This window comes from Physella acuta, unplaced genomic scaffold, assembly GCF_028476545.2.
Source record: "Physella acuta isolate Inbredline_101_S28 unplaced genomic scaffold, ASM2847654v3 ptg000085l, whole genome shotgun sequence".
Taxonomy (NCBI): domain Eukaryota; kingdom Metazoa; phylum Mollusca; class Gastropoda; family Physidae; genus Physella; species Physella acuta.
Genome location: NW_026731605.1, coordinates 223336 through 244111, shown reverse-complemented (window position 1 = coordinate 244111; position 20776 = coordinate 223336). Strand labels below are relative to the sequence as shown.

The following is a 20776-nucleotide window of genomic DNA, read 5'->3' as shown; positions in this document are numbered from 1 at the left end:
CTTTTTTCAAACTTTTTACTTTCCGTGGTTTTAGAGAAAAAATAATTTTTAAATGCATTTTAAAGTAATAAATTGTATTAATTACTGTAGGTAAATGATAGTCCAAGTATTATACTTAACAATGTTTGAAATAATAAACCAGTAGTCGATACAATTAGAAAAAAAAGAAAGTAAATACCTATGTTTATTAAGGAAGTGTGGTCCAACTATAAAAATACAAAAACTGCACCAGGTTGTTAAATAAGCATTACGACATAAAACTTAGGTTTTTAATTATTTTCTTGATTTAAAAAGTACAGGATTTTCGAAAAAAAAAATTCTAAACGGGAGCGAAGCAAAGTTCTAATGGGTCATCCATTTATGACGACCTCACGAGGGGGGGGGGTCGAAAAAAATCGACTTATGTGGACGGAGGGAGGGAGGGGGGGGGGGTCGGGTCAATGTGGACGTAGTAGGCCTACATGTTGAATTTTACAACAAGATTCTTACATCTAAAAACAAATTAAAATGTTAAATACTTCATAATATAGATTCTAAAATTTATGAATTAAACCGGCAGTTCTCGTGTTAAAAAACAAAAGCTTAATGGGTGAATAAATGTATCAGAGATGTAACTGAATACCGTCCGACTAAAAAAAAAAGCGGCAAATTTTTACAAGGGAGAGTGGGGGGGGGGGGGGGGAACTGACCCCGGCAATTTTCTAAAACAATACACGGCATTTCAACGGGGGGGGGGGGGGGTGCGGACCGCACCGGGTGACACCATTTAGGGGGGGGGTGACACCAAGGCAAAAAATAGCAAAATATATAGAGAAAAAAAATATTTCCACTTATTTAAGTGATTAATTCGAGTGTTAAAAAGTCTTTTAAGAGCAAATTTGACAAATCCCGACAAGGGTGGAGGGGATGCACATCGAAAGTTTGAGGGGGGGGGGTGCAAATCGAAAGTTTGAGGGGGGGTGCAAATCGAAAATTTGAAAGTTTGTTCCCGGGAAGGATCGCTACGCCTCCGGGGCGTGACACCATTAAGTGCCGCACCGGGTGACACCCGACCTCGCTACGCCACTGGTCTATAGTATTTATGCTAAAAGTGTAAACGCAGCGTTACTACCTATGGATATCTTTAAATTCGTTAAATTGTTCCATTTTTTTACTCAATCTAGCCAAAATTAAAATTAAAGACCGGAAAAAGTAAATGGGCGGATAATTCAAAATGGCAGAAGGTAAAAATAATTTTTAGTAAAATAAACTTTAGGACCAGTTGCTTTGTTTTTTTTTTTATGTTTTTTTTTTTTACATTTCTGTGTCTATCAAGCTGTTACAACCGCTAAAAATGAGTCTCCTCTCTTAATTTTGGTGTTAGTATGTGTCCAGTCCCCCAAGCCTGTTTGTGTTTCAACTTCCAGAATTTAGATCTAGAACTCTGAATTTTAACTATTTTTAACGATGATCTTTCTTTTTTTTCTTATTCTTTGCTTTCTTTCTTTCTTAATCTTAAAGTTTCTTTCACTTTAAAAAAGGCAGTGAAATAAAAAGTGAAATCTGAGTTGAGTTCAGTTGCACTCTCGGTAGTTGGGAGATGAAGTTGTAGCTGAATAGAGCTGTAATCATCAAAATCAAAAGCTAACTCAGCTAATGAGCTAAACTAAATGTTCCAAAAATAGAATCTAGACGTCTCAAATAGATCTAGACTAGAAATGTAGAATAAAGAATTCTACCTAGTTCAGTAGTTCTACTTCTTCTAATCACTAATTTACTTGCAAATTATAACAAAACAAAGCATGAGGTAAAATCTTGAAAAATATTGCCACATAACATTAACAACATTCTCAACTGTGCAGTGTTTTAAAAAAAATTAGATCTAGATCTAGATCAAGTCCATTTCATAAAAATAAATAGTACTAGTAGTATGGATAGCCTAATAAAAAAAATATTCATAGTTGATTGTCACCATTATGTTGATAACTGATATGATTTGCGATAATATAAAATTGGTCTTATATGTTATGTATTAAAAAATGAAAGTTACTGACAGTATCCAATTATTAAGTAAAGTAAAGATAACTTGCAGTTGTTTCTGTGGGACTTGCAGTTGCTGTCCAGTCCATTCTTTGTTTTCTGTTATAAACAGATTGCACATTATGGGTTTTCATAATTTAAAAAAAACAACAACCGTTAAGCCTAATCAAATACAATGGTTTTTTATGTTACAAACTGTTCTTGAATGTTACAGAACTCAATGAATCATCTGGGCAGAGAAAGAAAAATCTTATTGAAAATGTGTTAGTCCCTGCACTTGATAATGCCATCATCAAAATTGCCAAAGTAAGAAAACGTCAACCCCACAAATGTCGGAACAAAGCCAGAGAGATATCCTGTAACGTAATACAATATTATGTATGTTTTTTTCTTATAATTATATTTGATATTTTTTTTAAATAGTGTTTTGTTGTTTAAAATAGAGAGAAAAAAGTATGACCAACAGTTTCAATATAAAAAGTGATATACATGGATTTTCCTATTTATTTTTGAATAGGCAATAAATTATACTTATCTTGGAATGTATTTTAACAATACTTTTTTCCTCAGAGCAAGGTCTGTGTAAAGAGTAATTCAAAATTAACATCGAAACTTCAAAGTCATGTGACACCACTTGAAGAGTGTTTAGAGAATTTGGATGCAACAGCCAAAGTATTTTTCTTTACTGTCAATAGATTGATACAATTAAATATAAGTGTTATTTAGTTCACTTTGGTATTTGTGGGTTTGGAATAAAATCTTGTACCTCAATTTTGACCCACTTATAATGGAGTGATTTCTTTTAAACTTTCGTGATTGTGATTTCTAATGCCAATGCAAAAATATCTCATTTTCATTTTGATATTAAATAAATCAGCAATTTAAATTACATAGCTCTCTATGACCACCAAGCTTCACCCTATAATTAAAAAAGTAAATCTCACAATTTCTTGACCTTGGCATATAAAGGGATAGACTATCATAGTGTTGTCAGCACTACGCCTAGTCACCTTTACTTTTCCCAAAGTAAGCAAAGTGGGTGGACTCAGGGATATCCTAGTCACAAGTCTGAACTAAGATTCGAACTTTGTGCTAGCAGCTAAATGCTCTACCATTTGACCACACTGTTGCACAAGTTTCATCCTATACACAACAATAAAAATGCTATAACTAGCCCATCACAGGACTAATTATATAATTCAAGCACAATCCATAAATATAAAAAAAAATTGATGAATATTTTTACATAGAGGAATATTTACTAAAACTACCCAGATATAATGTATTGTAGATATTTTTATATAACAGATTATAAAGTAGTTGTTTTCTCTTGACTTAAGTATTTAATTTTATTGCTTCATTATTTTTCTCTTTTAAATGATTATACATTCATATACATGCCATGATTATCTTTAATTTCAGTTGGTTTCTAGCTGTCAGGAAGAGAAAAAGGTATTGGTAGAAATCTATCAGAAGAGCAAAGACAATAATAAAGTCAACAGAGAAAACAAACTTACATTCAACTTATTATCCAGACTTAAACTACCTCATGCTTTTAGCTGTGATGTTATATCTGAATGACATGACTATGTTGTAGAAAAAGATTTTTTTTTAAATGTTGAAACAAGCTTAAACATACCCAGCTTTGGTAAGGAAAAGAGATGTTGGGTGCATTCTGAAGTTAATCCATTAGGGCTTAATACATCTCTTAGCTAAGTAACACTAAAACAAATTTAACCTTTTCTTAAAGGTTGTAGTATTTGTTATTGCCCACTTAAAATTTCTGATTGCACATTTTAAGTTTCAATATTGGCACTATTAATTTACGAGATCATACCACCTGGATTTATACTATATTGCAACAAATCACTTACTGATTTAACAGCAGACATGATAATTAGGTTCATTCTAGGAGACTAAAGAAGCAGTGAGACTGACAATGTTAACAACCTCTTTTGTAAGAGATCTGATTCTCCCACTCTATCAACTTACTTAATCCTTATAGCTTGTCATGCCTGCCAGTCATGGGTTAGCCACCTCAGTATAAACGTAATGCCAAGTTTTGCTTGTGGTTAGCACAATTTCTTCCATGTTTCCAGTGGTGTTATTTTTTTTTAATTCAGAGTCCACCTCAGTGCCATCTTCTGGATCTTTTTAAGACATTCGCTATGCATGACCCAGCCATTGCCTCCCTCTTGCCCTTATTTTGTAATTTCGCACACAGTATCATTTAGCACTCTCCTTATTTCGGGATTCAATTCTTCAATTTTAATTTCCAGGATACGTTGAATGGATTGTCTCTCAAAGGCTCTCTGTTAATATCTGTGGTAATGAATGAGGTTAAGAAAAATTATTTTGTGGGGTGGGGAGAGTCATGTTTAGTGGTTCAGAAGAGAGATTTCTCACTGTAGGCACTAATGTGGTTGATGTTGAAAACACTTGTACAGTTGTAGAGAACTAAAAAGACACATTTGATGTGGGGAAAATGCTGAAAATAATGTATTATAGATTTGTTTTCCAAGAACTTTATATCATGCCTGTACTTGTAAATGGGGTGAAATAATAAAACTTGTTACTCTAATTTCATAACTAAATAGTAGTATATTTAAAATTCACATGGGATATATCAGTTTATCAAGTAAGATGGTTCATTTTGAAGAACATAGTCATTAAGTTTTAATGTCAATTTTGCTAGAGTATTATTTTTGTAAATAATTACTTCATCCACAAATATGTAATATATGTATTTAAAAATATTTGGAAAATGTCAGTCCTTTCTATCTATATTGATAATTAAATAATATATTGACATTAGTTTACTTTACACACTGTTATTGTTTTGTATAGTCTATTATATTATTTTAACTTGGGGATAGTGTTGTAAAGTTTGGTTTCCAGACTTGTTCATGGGCACTGACTTTTCCCTTCATGGACCAAATTCACAAAACCAGGTAACTTTACAGGTCTAGATTGTAGTCTATTATTTTAAAATTAATAGCTAAGTTGTACAACAAATTTTAGTTACTCATTACAATTATTCTTTCATAATTTTTGTATGATTAAAGTGCTATGCATTTTTGTTAAATGTATTATTTTAAACCAACCCATTTGTCTGTTTTATATTTATTATTTAGTAACCAATTTCTTTGATTGCTTTCCATGTTTATAACTGTGGATATTTGTTAACACTCTTAATTTATCTGCATCAAATTGTTTTATCCAACCCATTTAAAATAAGCTATTTTTCTTATCTAACATCTGGAATATCCTGGGTCTCTACCATGAGCACTATGGCGCCTACTACATTCATTCAAAGAGTACTCTCAACTTGGGATACAGTGGGCTACTAATTACTTTTATGAAACCAAAGGTGTTCTACGCATATAATGATCACCCTACACTCAAGGTTTTCATACAGCACCCTGGTGTACATCTAGTTGGTAGTGTGAACAAACCTACTGGCAACTAAAATCCAGGAAATATAGTGCCTAATTAGTTAACAGATAAACAAATTCAAATTATTTAGTATCTAAGAATAGCTTAACACGACCTGACACAAAAGTGGGGTTTAGCACTGGTATTTAGAAAATTGCCTGACAATTTATTGTGCTGTAGTTGCACATGTATTGAACTAAATTCTTAAATAAGATCTATGTACAATGGTTCAGCTAGTTTCTAGTTTACTCACCTTTTATAAATATAAACTAAGTTTTTGTCTTTTAAAAACTGGTTATATGAAATGATAGCCTACATGCTTTGTTTTGAATAAGCCCAAAACTATACTGCTCTTCAACTAATTTATTGTTGCCTTTTTTTGCACTAACTGGATGTAGCCACTTCTTTAACCAACACAAGGAATCAAGAAGAGCTGACTAGGGTTACAAATAACTAAAACTATTTGTAACTTATCTGTAAATAGCTGGCTATATACTAACTTCACAAACTCCATAATGATTTTGTTATAATTTAATTAGTCAATTACATGAGCGTTCACACCACAATCATCTTTCAAACTGTTATTAGTTATATACATATTTACACAGCTAAATTCCAATCTTCATAAATACTTAAGTGAAACAGAGTTAAAAAAAATAATCAAGACTAACATTCATATCTATGTGTGACAAGATTTGATCTTGATACATAAACACAGCTTTTAAAATGATTCAATTCTATTTACTTTGCCTGTATCTGTGTGAATCATATATGATATTTCATTAAAAAAGTAATCAACATTTAAAACAATGTTAATCCATAGGCTCAGATGCAGTAAAATTAAGTGAATCCTCTTCAGCAGATTGGGATAAGTTGACTTCTGCAGACTGAATGATGGTGGAATTGTTGAGAGTTCTGTCCACCTCATCAAGGACTTGACTGTCTTGGACTTGCTTTGACACAGGGTAATAGACTTTAAAGCTGAAGTCAGTCCTAAGAAAAGATCCCTGTAGATGATAAAATACTGTATTTAGAAAAAATATTTTGATGTTCTAGAAATGTCTCCAGCTTGAGAGCAATGGTCTGGTATTTGACAGTTGCAACATTTTGCTATTGAACTTTAACCCAAACAGATTAACAGTAACATCTAAGTTTTAAAAGTCAAATTACTTAGTAAAAACTCATACTAGTTGATATTCTTAAAAATATTATTTATCAGTTGTTTAGGCTCATTTGATATATGCATATGATAATGGAAAGATTTATTTATTTATGAAAATATTAAAACTTCATGTCAAAATAAAGGAAATAATGCCAACACCATCAGATTCAAACTCAAGACTATCAGGTTAGCAGTTGTATACTTTAACATTACACCACGCAAACCCATCTTAGGTGCACTAACAACTACAAATCTGTGAAACTCATGTAAAGGCTGCATGACTGCAATATCCATATTAAAATATGAATTCATAATTTAACAAAGAAACTTAAATGGCGCATAAAACAGTTGACACATACACTCAATTGTGTTGGAGGGAATCCCATTCAACAATAAAAATTAAGAAGGAAGTATGCCAATATAATCAAACCTGAAAATCAACTGATAAAATACACTTAAAAAGTAAAAGTGCAAAGCTTTTCTTCAAATACTTTTCAGTAATTTACACAATAAGTAAATACTGAGCTATTATAATAATATACTGAAGCATTGCAGTATTAAACGGCAATTACTATCAAACTTTACACACAAGAAAAAATGAGAATAACCTACTAGAGTTTATCAAACATCAAACACAGTTTAAGAACTTTCTTGTTGTATCGATGAAAATCCAGAGGGCCTGACAGAATTCCCAAAACAGCAACTTGAAGGGGATGATGAAGAATATTGTTGGTAGTTTGACGCTTGTAAGTGTGCACCATTATGGAGTCCAAACGCATTGTTCCTATAGCCTTGTCCAGTCAAAATTTGATGAAGAAACGATTGTTGTTGTGGCTGTGGTGGACAAGGGCAGGCAAAACTCTGAGATGGCGAGGAGTCATAGCCTCGGTACATGGCTGCATGGTGATTGGGTATGGAGGGAATTGACGGTGTCCTGACCATTCCATAAAACTCATCACACGGCGCCACAGACTGTGGTAGAGACTGATGGTATGGGTAGTAGGAATGGTCCATATAATTGAGATAAGGCTGATGAGGATGGCACACTCCATTGTGTAAAAGCATTTTTAACAGCTTGTGAAAAAATTCCTAGCAGCTTTTAATCTACTATATTCCACAGTAAATTACTTCTTTACACAAAAAGATATCTGAGAAAGTACTGAACAGACTATGGTGAAACTGAGAAGACCACAAGAGAATGACACACTTTTCTCTGTCCCCCTCACTTTTATGCAGCAATCAGCAGCCTAACAGCCAGCAAGCGGGCATGTGTGTACATATTTGTCCCGGTCAAACCAATGCCAGACTTCAAACAAAAACAACACAGGGAAAAACACAGTGTCAATACATTTGGCCGTCCTGTTGTTTGAGTTTACGAAACTGCGTCACTGCCATCTTGGCCATCTTTCCCCAAGTTTACAAAACTGCGTCATTGGTGATTAGGACAAATTTCAAAGGTGAAAAAAAATGCGGGTATGAGACTAATAAGCACAGACGTGAAAAAGGTATCCATGTTTTATGTAATGAAATAGAAAACATATTGCTAAAAGATTTTAAAATATTAGGTGAAGAAAACTTGTTACTAAACTACCTGAACTGAGGGGGGGGGGGGGGGAGAGAGAGAGGTTGGAGAAAAAGAAGAATGTGTACATAAGAACTTTAAATACAACATTTTCTATGATAAATGTTTTGCCTGTTAAGAAGAATTTTGAAAATGTTCTATGCTATCCTACATTTAATTAAAATTAGATTGAAGTCACATTTAACAAAAAAAAAAAGTGAACTGAATATGGGTCAAGACTTGGCTGTAAATATTTGTTTTGGCAAATGCCAACACAGGAAATCACAAACTGGGTCACTGGAGAGGTTATGGAAGGGCAAGTCATATGAGGCGGGAGCTCATTCAAAAGTGGTAGAAAGAAATTTTAAATTTGTGTTTTGTACTATAAAATATCTCTGGATCCTGAGCGTAACTGTTGTGGTGAGAGTGCTGATAAATTAAAAACAAATTTCCTTATGTAAATATTTGCGTAATAATAATTTTTAAACTTTCAAATATGATTTTAAAAGTTGTACTTTTAATAAAAGTAAGAGTGAAGTTTTTTAAATGATGTACATTTTTTTAAAAAGAAACAGTGGTTCATTGGTTTGTCCCCAGTGAGAAAAAGGCTTAAAAGTACCACGCAGATGCACTGACTGACTTGTCTTTGTTGGCTATGGAGCAACAGAAAAAGTGGGACAGGATTTGTAGAAAGAGGGAGGCTTTTTTTTTAAAAAAGGCCTGCAATGAGAAACCCAATTCCCAACCAATATCTGCATCAGAGAATCTCTATCAATGACAATGAAATGGAACAGAAATTATTTTTCATTTTACTAAAAATTAAATAGACATGAAAAGAAGAAATCTTTTAGCCATGTTGAGTCTAAATAATCTATTTATTCTTTTAAAGAAAATCTAAAAAAAAAATTTTCCTCTCTAATTTATCTTGCTTAAACTCACATGATTGTTTATAATTATTGCATCTATTAGTAAATTACTAAATTTAAAAAGTTATACAAAGAATTGTTATTCTTGAAAACTAAATAGTATTTGATAAAATGTCCCATGGATTATATCTGTGAGAACCATTGCAGAAAGACAGCACTTCTGTGTGAAAAGCTAAACAAATATTGCTCCTGACCTGAAGCCCTAAACAATGCTAGGATTTTTCTTCCCACAAATCAGGGCAGACAACCAGGAGAAAAAAACTCCTTTGTAAACACTAAGTCTAACAAGCAGGCTGGGGTTATTGGGTCTAACTGAGGGAAAGAAAATCAGGCCACAAATTACAGAGATTTTGAGATTATGAAATAAAAACAAAAAATGGCTTCAAATTGTTTACAAATTTGAAACAGAAAATATTTTTATTATAAGCTATTTTGTTTCTTCAAATATAAAATTTATTAAAACTAATTTTTTTCATACGCTAAAAATATGTAGTTTTTTAAAGATTGGAAAAAAAAGATTTCAATATTAGAAATGTTTAAATAATTAATATTTTTCAGGTGATTAGAATAAGCCAAAGGGTGTAGTGCTATATGTAACAGATCTAAAATGTTGAGACATGCATAGAGTAATGAGGTTAGAAATAAACACAGCTATTTTAGTTTTAGATAAAAATTTGTCACAAATGTGATTTGAAGTTGTTTGACATTACAAAGTTTTTATTCCCTCAATACGTGATCGTACAGTAATGGGCTCAACTTCTAATCTGAAAGTTTCAAGTTTGGTTCTTGAACCAGAAATACAAATGCTATGTGTCACTAATGTGATTTGAAGTTCTTTGGCATTATTACTACTAAATTTTAAACTCCCTTTCTATGTGATCAAGTGGTAATGAGCTTAACTTCTAACTGGAAAGTTTAGTATCTGACCAAAAAGCTGTAAGGCATTCCCATAGTCCGCCCATTTCTGATTGCTCCCTGACTCGGGAAAAATAAGGATCTGGGCATAAAATATCACTGCATATGCAGACGTCACAGAAACTGGCAAACTACTTTAACTGCCAGATTGACCATCAAGGCCATAAGTGTGACAAATACATAATTTGAAATTTTTACAAAGCAAGTTTAAAATCCACTCTCCCATAAGGTAAACAAGACTGCTTAATAACCTGGAAATAGACTTTCTAGCTTAATTTTAACTCTCAGTTTTTCTCAAAGCATTTAATATTAATCAAATCATCTTTAATAACTTACAGTGACTATAGAAATAAATGTTCAAAAAGATTAATTTTTAACATTAGCAATAAATAGTCTTAATAACAACACTTAACAGATTGATATAAAAAGCTGATAATTCTTTTAAATATTTATGTTTAAAATATTCACCTGGATGTTTATAACATTTAATGTGTAGAGGTATAGACGTATTAAACAGTGAGTGATGTGAGACTCAGGTATTTTTACAAGATAACAGGTTAGAATATGCCAATCAGTAAAAAAATCAAGCAAAAAATTTGCTGATGCAACTTACAGGGTTGACCACAGTGGTGGACACAGCATTGGTAGTGAAAGGATCAAATTTATCTGCAGTCACAATAACATCGGGTAGAGGGTACAGCCTGAGGCTACAGTCATAAGCCCAATACACTGGACATACATGCAGGGGCAGGGGACAAAGGTGGGCTTGGCTAATCAGGGATTTTGCAAACTGTTAAAAGTAAAATAAAAACTGGTAAAAATTGTGTAACATTTATAGCAATGTCATACAATAATTGTTTGCACACTCGTTTTGTAAAAAGGCATTTAAAAACATATTCTGTAGTAACACAATATTATTGAAATGTAGGTTTACTATTTAAAATTAGAAGTACACATACATGCACAGGAACATTGCCATCGGCTGGAAATTTGACACAGTTTCTGCACAACTTAGTGACAATGTCTTCTCTGAATATTACAATTTCCTGTGTACAGTACTGAATTCGACATGGGTTGGAAGTAAAAACAGCACTGGGTACTTTCTTTCTGAATGCTTCTGTGATTGAATTTGGTATGGATGGTCTAAAAAACAAACAAACAACATTTTTTCAATCACTGAAAAAATATATGAAAGGAATGACAAACTATTAAAAAAATGTGTAAGTGTAATTTTACTATTTAACAATTAACAAATTGTTTGTTTCATTACCTTATTTTAGCATAAGAATCATAAAATTATTATCCTTTTCACAATCAGAAATCAGCTCCACTAAAGCAAGTTACTTTACAAAGGCTAATTTATCTATAGCTTGTAGCATAAAAAAATACCTTGGTAAAATGGTAGAATGGCCTGGGTCATTGGAACCTGGCACAAAAATAAGCTGACTTGAACTCACTATTTTAGGATAGTTGGACAACATATTGCCAAGATCTCTGAAACAGTCTAATAATAGGAAAAGGAAACTATAATATGAGTATTATAAAATTATACTGAAAAATATGGCTCAGAACAAATAAATATTTAATTAAAGACCTAAAATAATTTACTTTCATCAACAAAAATCAAGAAACAATAAAATGTATTGATATATTTACTTTAATTAATAGAAAATTCATATTTTATTTCAGTCATTATAAACAAGAATATCAACAAATAAAATAGTTTACCTGTTAATGTTTTTGCATGACTTAAGACTTTAGGTGAAGATAAGAAGTTCCCACATATAATAAATGCAGTAGGTGGAAAATCAGAATAGCCTTTAAACAGAACATTTAACTTTTCCATCACCTGTGGATAAAATAATTTTGAGTTAAAAAAAAAATTTAAAACAAATATTTTTTGCTCTCAACTTTAAAATGTTTTCCCCTTTTTCTTCTTTAGTTGTAACATTAGAGGGGTCAAACATTGAGTTAAATGTTTTTGTTATTCATTCAACATAATTAAGTGCCCTATCGCTCATAGATCTGATTTAAGCCTGCTTTTCTTTCTAGATGTGCTTTCTTAGCCTTAATTCACCCAAGAACAAGGCAGCAGTTGTTTTATTTTTTATTTTTGAGTTTTCATTCTTAGATGCCTTAAGTGCCAGGTAGAGCTTGGCTCTAGGTTTTCAAGTTGATAGTCATACACTATACCACCAGACCATGCCATCCCTCTTAAAAATTGTCAACTGAAAAGTAATGACAACTTTCACCTTGGGATGGTCAAGCCAGACATCAGAGAGTAAGACAAACATTGCATCGGTGTTCTCTGCTTCAATTTGTGCAAGGCGATTAGAAGACTTGACTTGAATTGATGATGGGCCGCCAAAAAAGTTGATGTTTCCGAAATACGATCTAGCAGCAAACCAAAAACAAACATTTATAATTCATAAAAATATTGCATTGACTTTTTTGTAACACATTCAGTAATAAGTTACACATTTAAATAAAATTAGTGTCCCTTCATCTACATTTTTTATGGTCATTTTGGTAAATATGTTTTTATTTATTATTATGAATCCATAACAGTAAATTTAAAAAAAAAAAACTAGCACAGTATTACAAAAAAGTAAAGATTTAGTATGGTAGTCTTATAATAACCAACAACTTTTAAAAATTACATTTTCTAGGTTACCAATTCACTTTGATCATTAAGCTTGGTACTAATTTCAAGGTAAAAAAAAATGAATATTGTTTAAATCTTGTTAAAGATAAATGAAAAATTCCAAGATGCACTCTACATACAGACCAAGCACATGTTTTTAGACCTTGTAGTAAAGCTCACCTTGTGGTTTCAGCCTTCTCTGGTGGGGGCAAGCCAAAAGCTTCAACGTAAAAAGTACCATCTTCATACCAGCCTTCAGCCAGTACAAAGGAGTTTTCAGTAAACAAACCAGGCTGAAAAGTCTATTCTGTGTTAGGGAAACTCAACAGAATCTTTCAAACCATTCCACATAATGGCTGATTTATGTGATATAAAATTGAGAATGATTAATTCACAACAACTATTTAAAGACATTTTTCTGGCTAGTTCTATACTGAACACCTTAGGTTGTATTAATTTACCAGAATTTAATATATAATCCTTTAGTAAATCAGAATTGTTACCTATGTGTAATTTTTTTTAGCACAAAACAAAGGATACTGCTTCAGATAAATCTAGCTGTACATGACCAGTGGGATCTTCAATATACCATTTACCCTGAGAATGTTTTTATAAAATGAAACAAATTTGATAATAATAATACATAATTAATTATCCCATCTCATAAAACAAAACTGCCCGTCGAAATAACATGCAAAAACTATATTTTATATTTTACATTACCTCTTTAAGTTGTACAAGCATTCCAAGGACCAAGACGTTTCCAACTTTTGATGTGCTGCCCACCAAGTACTCAACAGGTTTCAGCTTTATGATAAAATAATTCATTGTAAGTACATAGTAGAAAAAAAATGTCTCTGAATCAAATAGAAACAAAGATGAGAAAATGCAAAATTGTCAGATTGTTTTTAAAATATAGCATGGAAAAATAATAACTTGAAACTTACTTGAAATTTATTACTGTCAGCTTCTATTGAACCTATGGCAGGGGGAGTAAAAAGGTCATTTCTCAATGTTCTCTGTGGATTAAAATATCAATAAGAATAAAGTTTTTTTTTGCAAACACAACCACCATTTTACAAACAAGTCTCTACACGAGAGAAACAAGTGTTTAGAACATAGAAATCACCTGATGTATAACTGTGTAGCGATCTCTAAACATAGCACCTTTATCCGTGGGAATTCCATGTAATCTTGGCCCTGCCTTTTCCAGATTTGCATCTCTAAAAAATTTTGGTTCACATTAAAATTTCTATAAAACATAAACTACACAGACAAACACACGATTTTCTAAATGTGGTAGTAAACTGTAACTGATGTCCACAAAAAAAATAAATTAAAATAACTTACGGTATAAACTTTTTTCTTTCCTTAACATAAGTAAATCTTGGAACAGAAAATGCATCTATCACATTGAGAATAGAGTCACTGAAACAAAATTATTTGGTTAGCATAATCCCTGAAGAGAAGACCTTATAATAACCAACATTATTTACTTGAAGAAATCAAGTAAATCGACATATATAAGTACATTTTACCTATCATCATCTTGTTCAGCATTACACTCCTGAACAGCAGATTCACACTCTTCTCTTCCAACCATGGCTGAGGCCACTAAAAATAAATTAATGATATTAGGAATAGTTAAGAATTCAGGGAAGTCATTTAAATAATGATTGTGCATACAAGAAATATGAGAAAATCCAACATGATTTTAAATTAGGAATTTTAAAGTAAAATTTTCATATCAGCTTGCAAACATACATGACTGCTTTTGAACAATGTCGATAATTTTGTCAAGCCATTGTTCTTTCTCTGATGCTTCAACAGGTGCTAGAACCTCAACCAAATACCTGCTAGCTTCACTGAAAAACAATAGATTTATTTAGTCTTTATAGTTATCTGTTGGTAGTCTCTACATAAATTACATGAAAAATTTGAAAAGAACCAAATGACTTCATACAAAATGTGTCCTCTGAATGGTTAATAATAAGATATAGCAGATTTTTGGGGAAAAAAGAGGTTGAATAGTATTATAACCTAAGGGGAAAAAATATTATATTTTCAATGAAGAAAATCAGGAAAGTTATGTTTCTTTTTGCCTATTGGTTGACAACCTAGTGGACCATAGTGCTAGACTAGTAGTCTATTATTAAATGTAAAGGGAAGAGTTAACTTCATTTGGTTTGTATTATATCCAGCTCACACTGTAAGTAGGCTACATTGTAAAATTGCTGAAATTTTTATTTAATACTAAATCTAGAGGGACAAAGCTAATGATTTTCAATGGGCAATTTTAGTAATCGAAACCTCTTGTAATTATTAAGGAGTTGTATGCATTTTTAAAATCATTTTATTTTTTGTCTTGCAAGCTGTGGTTTAATCACTTAAACTTAAGTGAAAGTAGCTCTTTATTCTTTGTACTCCTAATTAATAATCATTCATTATCATATAACTCCTAAGGGTAATCTATCGTTTTAGGTATGTAAAATCGCCCGCGACTAGTAATGTGAAAAACAGGTGACTCCTTAAATTTTAATAAGTATTTCACATTTTGAGGAGGATTTATGTTTTGAAAAATTCAAAAATGTTCCCTTGTTCCTTTTATGTACCTGTTTTTAAACAATTGAATTAAAACTTTTCAGTAATAAATGAAGACTAGCGATGATTCCAACAGATGCAACCATGCTCATTTACTATAGCAGCCATCTTGTTTAATTTTTTTTATAGTAAACTTATAGTTCAAGATTCAGGGGAAGCCACTCTAACTTACAGATGGCCTCTTTTTTACATAGATCTAGATCTAGTACTAGATTTCTAGTAGCAAATCCTGCTCGCAAACACTGCTGTTTAAAGATAATTTCTTGCCTATATTTATATATTTAGCTATTGATTTTGGTTTATTATTCATTTATCTATAATATTTGACACACATATACCTCTATTTAAAGCCTTGACAATGAGTTAACGTTTTTGTACATTACTAGCCGCGGGCGATTTTACGTACCTAAAACGATACATTACCCTCCTAAGACCTAAACACCCCTCAGCCCAAAAACCAGCATATTAAAAATGAGATTGTTTATTAGTTTATATTAATATATTAATTATATTTTGCCAATTATTTAGGAATTTAGTTAGGCTAACTAATTTAAACGAAGATAACTTAGTTTAAGTTAATAGTTACTAAGTCAGCAGTAGTTAGGGTAGACACTTGCAATAAGGGGGATAAGCGGATAAGTAATTAGATCTAATAATTAATAAATTATTAATAGGCCTAATTTAATTTAATTTTGATCTAGTAAACTAAGTAGTAAGTAAAGTATTAAAAGTAAGTCTAGTCTAGTATGTAGCATTAGAACAAAGGGAGGTAATTTTCATACAAAAACCTGCCCAGAGCTCTTGACTGATTTTTCAAATTTTGTTTTTACCACTGTCTCTTATTAATTTTAAATTAATATCATTTTAATTTCCAATACACAAAGCAACTACAATTTCAAAATCTACTGAGGTTCAGCTATAGCCTAATGCAATTACTTTTCATTTTCTTTCATTTTTGCCTATAAAAAAATTGATTTGAAAACAATATATGCTCTAAATCAACTTTATTTTAATATATAAACACTTGCCTGCACACAAAACTATGCAAAATCAGTTAAATAAACCATGTGTGGTTCTTATTTTATTAAGAAATTGTGATAGAATTTTACAAATACATTTTTTATGAATTTTTTAAGATTTGGACCTTTATCAGTAATATCAGCCATGTTGTTTTTTCCGGGTGTGGGGAAATTGCGAGACGCGAAAAGCGAAATGGCGAGGCGGGAAAATGGTCGGTCACGTGACTTTTTTGTCTCGCATTTTACCACAAGCCGATACTTACGCTGGGTGGTGTTGAAATGCGAAGATTTCAGAGAAAAATTTACCGCACCCGATTTTCAGTGGTATTTAGTCTAGACTTCAAAGACGTTTCGTTTACATTGTTAAAACTTCCGATTTTTCCGTCGCTAAACATACTGATGATTGGTCAACTCCCCCCATCTTTTGTGTCGACTTAGAATACCACCTTGTTCGAAACCGACGTAAATACCGCCGACGATAGATCAACTTCTGTCTTTTGTGTGGAACGCCGAGGCCGCCTGATTTACCGTCTTTGAAGATCACCGTGCCCGGATCCGCTGCCGCCGCAAACACATTTTCTATTGTTGCATAGAAATTTTGTATTATAGCCGCCGCCTACGGTTTTTTTTCTAGCTTTTTTTACCATATAAATCTAAGCACAAGGAAATGCCTACATCATTTGGATACAACAAAATAAAGTGACTTCACCGATATTATCAGTTGCTCGTGCTATATCGTAAGCTATGGGCCTACTTCAAATATTTTTAAAACCAAGTTGAACTTAACTGAACTTTTTGGTTTTGGTGGTGGTGTTATTTGGGGTCTTCCATAAATGACGTCACACTCGTAGGGGGGGGGGGGGTGTCTGTAATGTTATGACGATGTGTGATGAGGGGGAGGAGGGGGGGGGGGTTAGATGTGAAGTCACACTATAAAAAAGCAATGTTAGAAAAAGAATTTTAGACGTTTTTTCGCGTTTTAGAAAACTGTTTTAATACATTGTAATAGGAATTGATTAAAATACTCTACTTTGACCGAAATTAGACAAGATTTTGGGAAAATATCGATGTTTTAAAAAAACTCAACTGCTGGTGACAACAATGAGCAAGACATTGCCAAAATTACAGAAATGATAAAAAATACAAATGATAAAAAACGGAAAACAGATGTTGAGCGTGCAGATGATGATGTTGAGAACATGGGTGCCAGTGTTGTTTGTGGATGAACGAGGAGGTCAACTGTGATGAGAATGTGAAATGTTGTGAATGTGGATTGGAAGAAGTAGCAAAAGAAAAATGTATAAATGGGAGTCTAATGAACTGGGTTGGGTGTACTATGTGTGAAAGATGGTGTCACGAGGTGTGTTTGAGGACTGTTTCAGAAGATTTTGTTTGTAAATTTTGTTTGTAATTAAAATTACTTAATAAAAAAATAAATTGCACTTTTTAGAATTGTTTATACTTTTACACTTTTTGCAAGTACAAAAATCCATAAATAGATGTTGCAAAATATCTCTCCTGCTGACAAGATTATACCAATTCACAACGACACAGCTCACGTTTGTATAAACATGAGCGGGCTAGATTTTTAAATAAATGCCGACTGAGACGGGATTTTCCTCTCGCTAACAAGAGCGGGCGATGACAGTAGCACAGCAACGATGTTAAGATTTTTAAATAGATAGATCTAGATATCTAGATATACAATACTCGTGTTAAAGGGTATGGCTAAATGCTTGTTTATTTTAAAACAAAAAAAAATGTAAATAAATAAAGATGGAAAAAAAAAGGAAAAAACTTTTTTCGCAAAAAGTGTCTCGCTATTTACCCTTAATTCCGCAGGTATGTCTCGCATTACCTTCTCGCATTTTCCCGCCTCGCCATTTCGCTTTTCGCGTCTCGCAATTTCCCCACACCCGTTTTTTCCTATATAATTAATTAGTCATAGTAAAAATGTACATTTTTAAAAATAAAGCATAACATCAAACAGAAACAAGCCTGCACAATTATTAATGCAAATTTACATAAAGGAAACACCCCTGATTCATAATTTATCATTAGAATTCAAAAAATTTTTGCAAACATATTTTATAAAATTTTCATTTTTGTTTCCCACTAGCCACTAGATCTAGTTTCATTTTTTACAGAGATTATATAAGACTAAGAGTAAGACCATACATTTTGAACAGAAAAAAATTATTTCTCCTCTCCTGTTGAAGCTAGAAATATAAATTTGGTACCAATGGAATTCTTAATCCTTTCTCTAACTAACTCATATGATTTTAAGATTAAATACTCAAAAATTAATTTTGAATGCTACAACCTAGTCTAGTCAGTGTAGAGTTAGACTATAGATTCTGTATATCGATTTAGAAATGGGTTGCATTTAACTGCAATTGTAATACAATAGATCTGCATGACAAATAAAATAATATATAGATCTAAAACCTTCGTAAAGTGAGCCCATGCATTTTGAAGGCAGAAACAATACTGTTTTTAAGCTTCGCTGCCATTTTTGTGTAGTGCGCCAAATAAAACGAAAAGTGGAAACGGAAAAGGACCAGTGGTGTTATTTATTTATAATTTATATGAGTCTCTTGGAATCTTGACTATTGATTACATTGGTTTCATACTCTAATTTTCTGAAATACATCTGTTACAAGAATTTATAATCTTTTGAAGCTTAGATCTATTGGTAATTAAAGTATTATGAGTATTGTTTTTATTAATACTAAAGTATTATTTTAAAGGGCGGTTATCTAGTTTGTACTTCTATCAGCTGTTTTGCTTTGGTTAGCATCTAAATTTAGCAGTATAAAAATATTTTGTAATGTTGTCTGGATTGGATTATTTTATTTATTTATTTAGATACTACTTGTAGCCTAGAGATCAATCTACTGCTATTAACGAAAAAATAATAATTGCCGGTTAATCTATATATAGTACAACAAGTAGACCGATTTATTAAAATTGAATAATCAAATATAGATGTAAAACTTTAGTAATTCAGATTTTCACACAGTTGCCCGTAGCAACCAAAGGGCGTCATCATCGCGCTGAGACTGAGAGCTTACTTTATCATTGATTTTGATACATTGTTATGATTTTATGACAAATTCTGCGTAGTTTTATATTACAATATTCTTTTCGACGAAATAAGAAGACTAGTTTATTGAAAATGTGTGACAGCGAATCTAGATCTAGTTCTAGTAAACAACATACTTGCGAGTGTACATGTAACAAGCAACCTAGACTTGGAGAACTGCGAGAGACATGGTGCGCTGTGGAAAGAATGAAAGAGGAGGACTGGGCTCGCAAACAGAAAGGGCATATTCCCCGATATCAAGAAGAAATGAGAAGTGATATCTTCGGACTCTGTGCATTGCAGAATATCTCAGAACCTAGATTAACATTTGAGCCACCAAAGAAGACTGAGCATACTGAGCGTAGACATTTCGGCAAAATACATAGTAAGTTATAGCAAGTTGATTGAAGTTGTAGTTGTATCATATTCATAATTATTAAATCATTGAATATTTTTAGTATTAGTATTACTGTAGAGAAGCCAACTGTGTTAATTAACTGCAAAATCTCGTCTATATTAATACTATAACTATAAATGTTTTACAGATACTTGAAATAAATGTGCATGTGTTGTTTATTTTTAAGATCTATAACTGTATAACAGCTGCTATATAAGTTATATAAATACATATTTGGTTTGACTGATGCATAACACTCTGTGACTCTTATATTATTTATTTTTTTAAATGTCAGAAACTCATATTGAAGGCTTTTTTTGGCTAATATTGCTGATCTAAACACTTACCTTGGCCTTATATCCCCTAAAAGTAACTATACTATTTATAAATTATAATGTGAAAAAAAAATAAGCCTGATGATTTTGCACCTTTGTTGATCATAATTTTTCTCCCCAGACAAGTCTCAGCTAAAAATTTGATTACCAGAAATGGGCCAACATCAAATGAAGCTTCATGCTCAGTAGTTTTGACAACATCTGAACAGTATTAAAAGCTGGATTTTCATCAGTATTAATTAATAAATTTAATTTTACACATATTTTTGCATTATTTATTTATAATGCCTTCTATGTTTCCATCATTTAGACTTTACACTAAAGAAAATTATATAATTTTTACAATATTTTAATTACTTCAGCTTAATTAAGTGGCCAGCATGTTTTATTAAGACTGTTATTGAGATATTGTATTTAAAAGAGAAAAGCTATCATATTTTTTTATTTATGTTCATTGCACAAAAAATAGTTACTTTTTCACAGTAGAATTTTTATAATTTTTTTTCTTTATGAGATTACACTACTATCTAAACCCAAAGTCTTCAATAATAAATGCATAGATCTTTTTTTTGCCTACAGTATGCCCAGGTGATATATAGGGCTGGTAAGTAGATCACCAACCAGTTCTATGGCTCATGCAGGTTTTATTGAGCTGTAGAACTGGTTGGTGACCTACT

The 20776-nt window shown here is 32.0% G+C and overlaps 3 protein-coding genes across 6 annotated transcripts; 2 read left to right on the top strand and 1 right to left on the bottom strand.

Annotated features, from left to right (window-relative positions):
* Positions 1–246: 246 nt before the first annotated feature.
* Positions 247–5122, top strand: LOC131958264 (uncharacterized). The gene is made up of 5 exons (XM_059323195.1): positions 247–265; positions 1164–1223; positions 2234–2397; positions 2590–2691; positions 3442–5122. Exons 2-5 carry the CDS (start codon positions 1214–1216, stop codon positions 3598–3600), a joined length of 435 nt encoding a protein of 144 aa, XP_059179178.1. The 5' UTR covers positions 247–265; positions 1164–1213; the 3' UTR covers positions 3601–5122.
* An 863-nt stretch (positions 5123–5985) lies between these two features.
* Positions 5986–19080, bottom strand: LOC131958393 (DNA polymerase epsilon subunit 2). 4 transcript variants are annotated; one of them, XM_059323422.1, is made up of 15 exons: positions 19053–19080; positions 14427–14527; positions 14201–14276; positions 14013–14090; positions 13792–13885; positions 13610–13681; positions 13386–13469; positions 13203–13259; positions 12843–12964; positions 12271–12412; positions 11747–11867; positions 11408–11522; positions 10978–11161; positions 10632–10808; positions 5986–6478 (listed from the first exon to the last, which is right to left on the bottom strand). In XM_059323422.1, exons 3-15 carry the CDS (start codon positions 14263–14265, stop codon positions 6176–6178), a joined length of 1614 nt encoding a protein of 537 aa, XP_059179405.1. In that variant the 5' UTR covers positions 14266–14276; positions 14427–14527; positions 19053–19080; the 3' UTR covers positions 5986–6175. The 4 variants fall into 4 exon arrangements, with proteins under 4 accessions (XP_059179405.1, XP_059179389.1, XP_059179397.1 ...); XM_059323406.1 differs by lacking the exon at positions 19053–19080 and adding an exon at positions 18731–19011; XM_059323414.1 differs by lacking the exon at positions 19053–19080 and adding an exon at positions 18731–19006 and having other exon boundaries at positions 5986–6461.
* A 39-nt stretch (positions 19081–19119) lies between these two features.
* On the top strand, positions 19120–20358 carry LOC131958381 (uncharacterized). The gene is made up of 2 exons (XM_059323398.1): positions 19120–19752; positions 20221–20358. Exons 1-2 carry the CDS (start codon positions 19461–19463, stop codon positions 20241–20243), a joined length of 315 nt encoding a protein of 104 aa, XP_059179381.1. The 5' UTR covers positions 19120–19460; the 3' UTR covers positions 20244–20358.
* Positions 20359–20776: the final 418 nt, after the last annotated feature.

Bases quoted from the DNA above. Each gene is read 5' to 3' on its own strand.
- LOC131958264 (XM_059323195.1), top strand. The intron at 2,398-2,589 runs GTATGTTTTTTT...TTTTTTCCTCAG, and splicing joins GTAACGTAATACAATATTAT to AGCAAGGTCTGTGTAAAGAG. The intron at 2,692-3,441 runs GTATTTTTCTTT...CTTTAATTTCAG, and splicing joins ATTTGGATGCAACAGCCAAA to TTGGTTTCTAGCTGTCAGGA.
- LOC131958393 (XM_059323406.1), bottom strand. From the start codon at position 18,795: ATGGCAGCGAAGCTTAAAAACAGTATTGTTTCTGCCTTCAAAATGCAT. The intron at 10,809-10,977 runs GTATGTGTACTT...TACTTTTAACAG, and splicing joins ATGGCAATGTTCCTGTGCAT to TTTGCAAAATCCCTGATTAG. The intron at 6,479-10,631 runs GTAAGTTGCATC...TTCTAAATACAG, and splicing joins CCACCACTGTGGTCAACCCT to TATTTTATCATCTACAGGGA.
- LOC131958381 (XM_059323398.1), top strand. From the start codon at position 19,461: ATGTGTGACAGCGAATCTAGATCTAGTTCTAGTAAACAACATACTTGC. The intron at 19,753-20,220 runs GTAAGTTATAGC...TTTTCTCCCCAG, and splicing joins ACATTTCGGCAAAATACATA to ACAAGTCTCAGCTAAAAATT.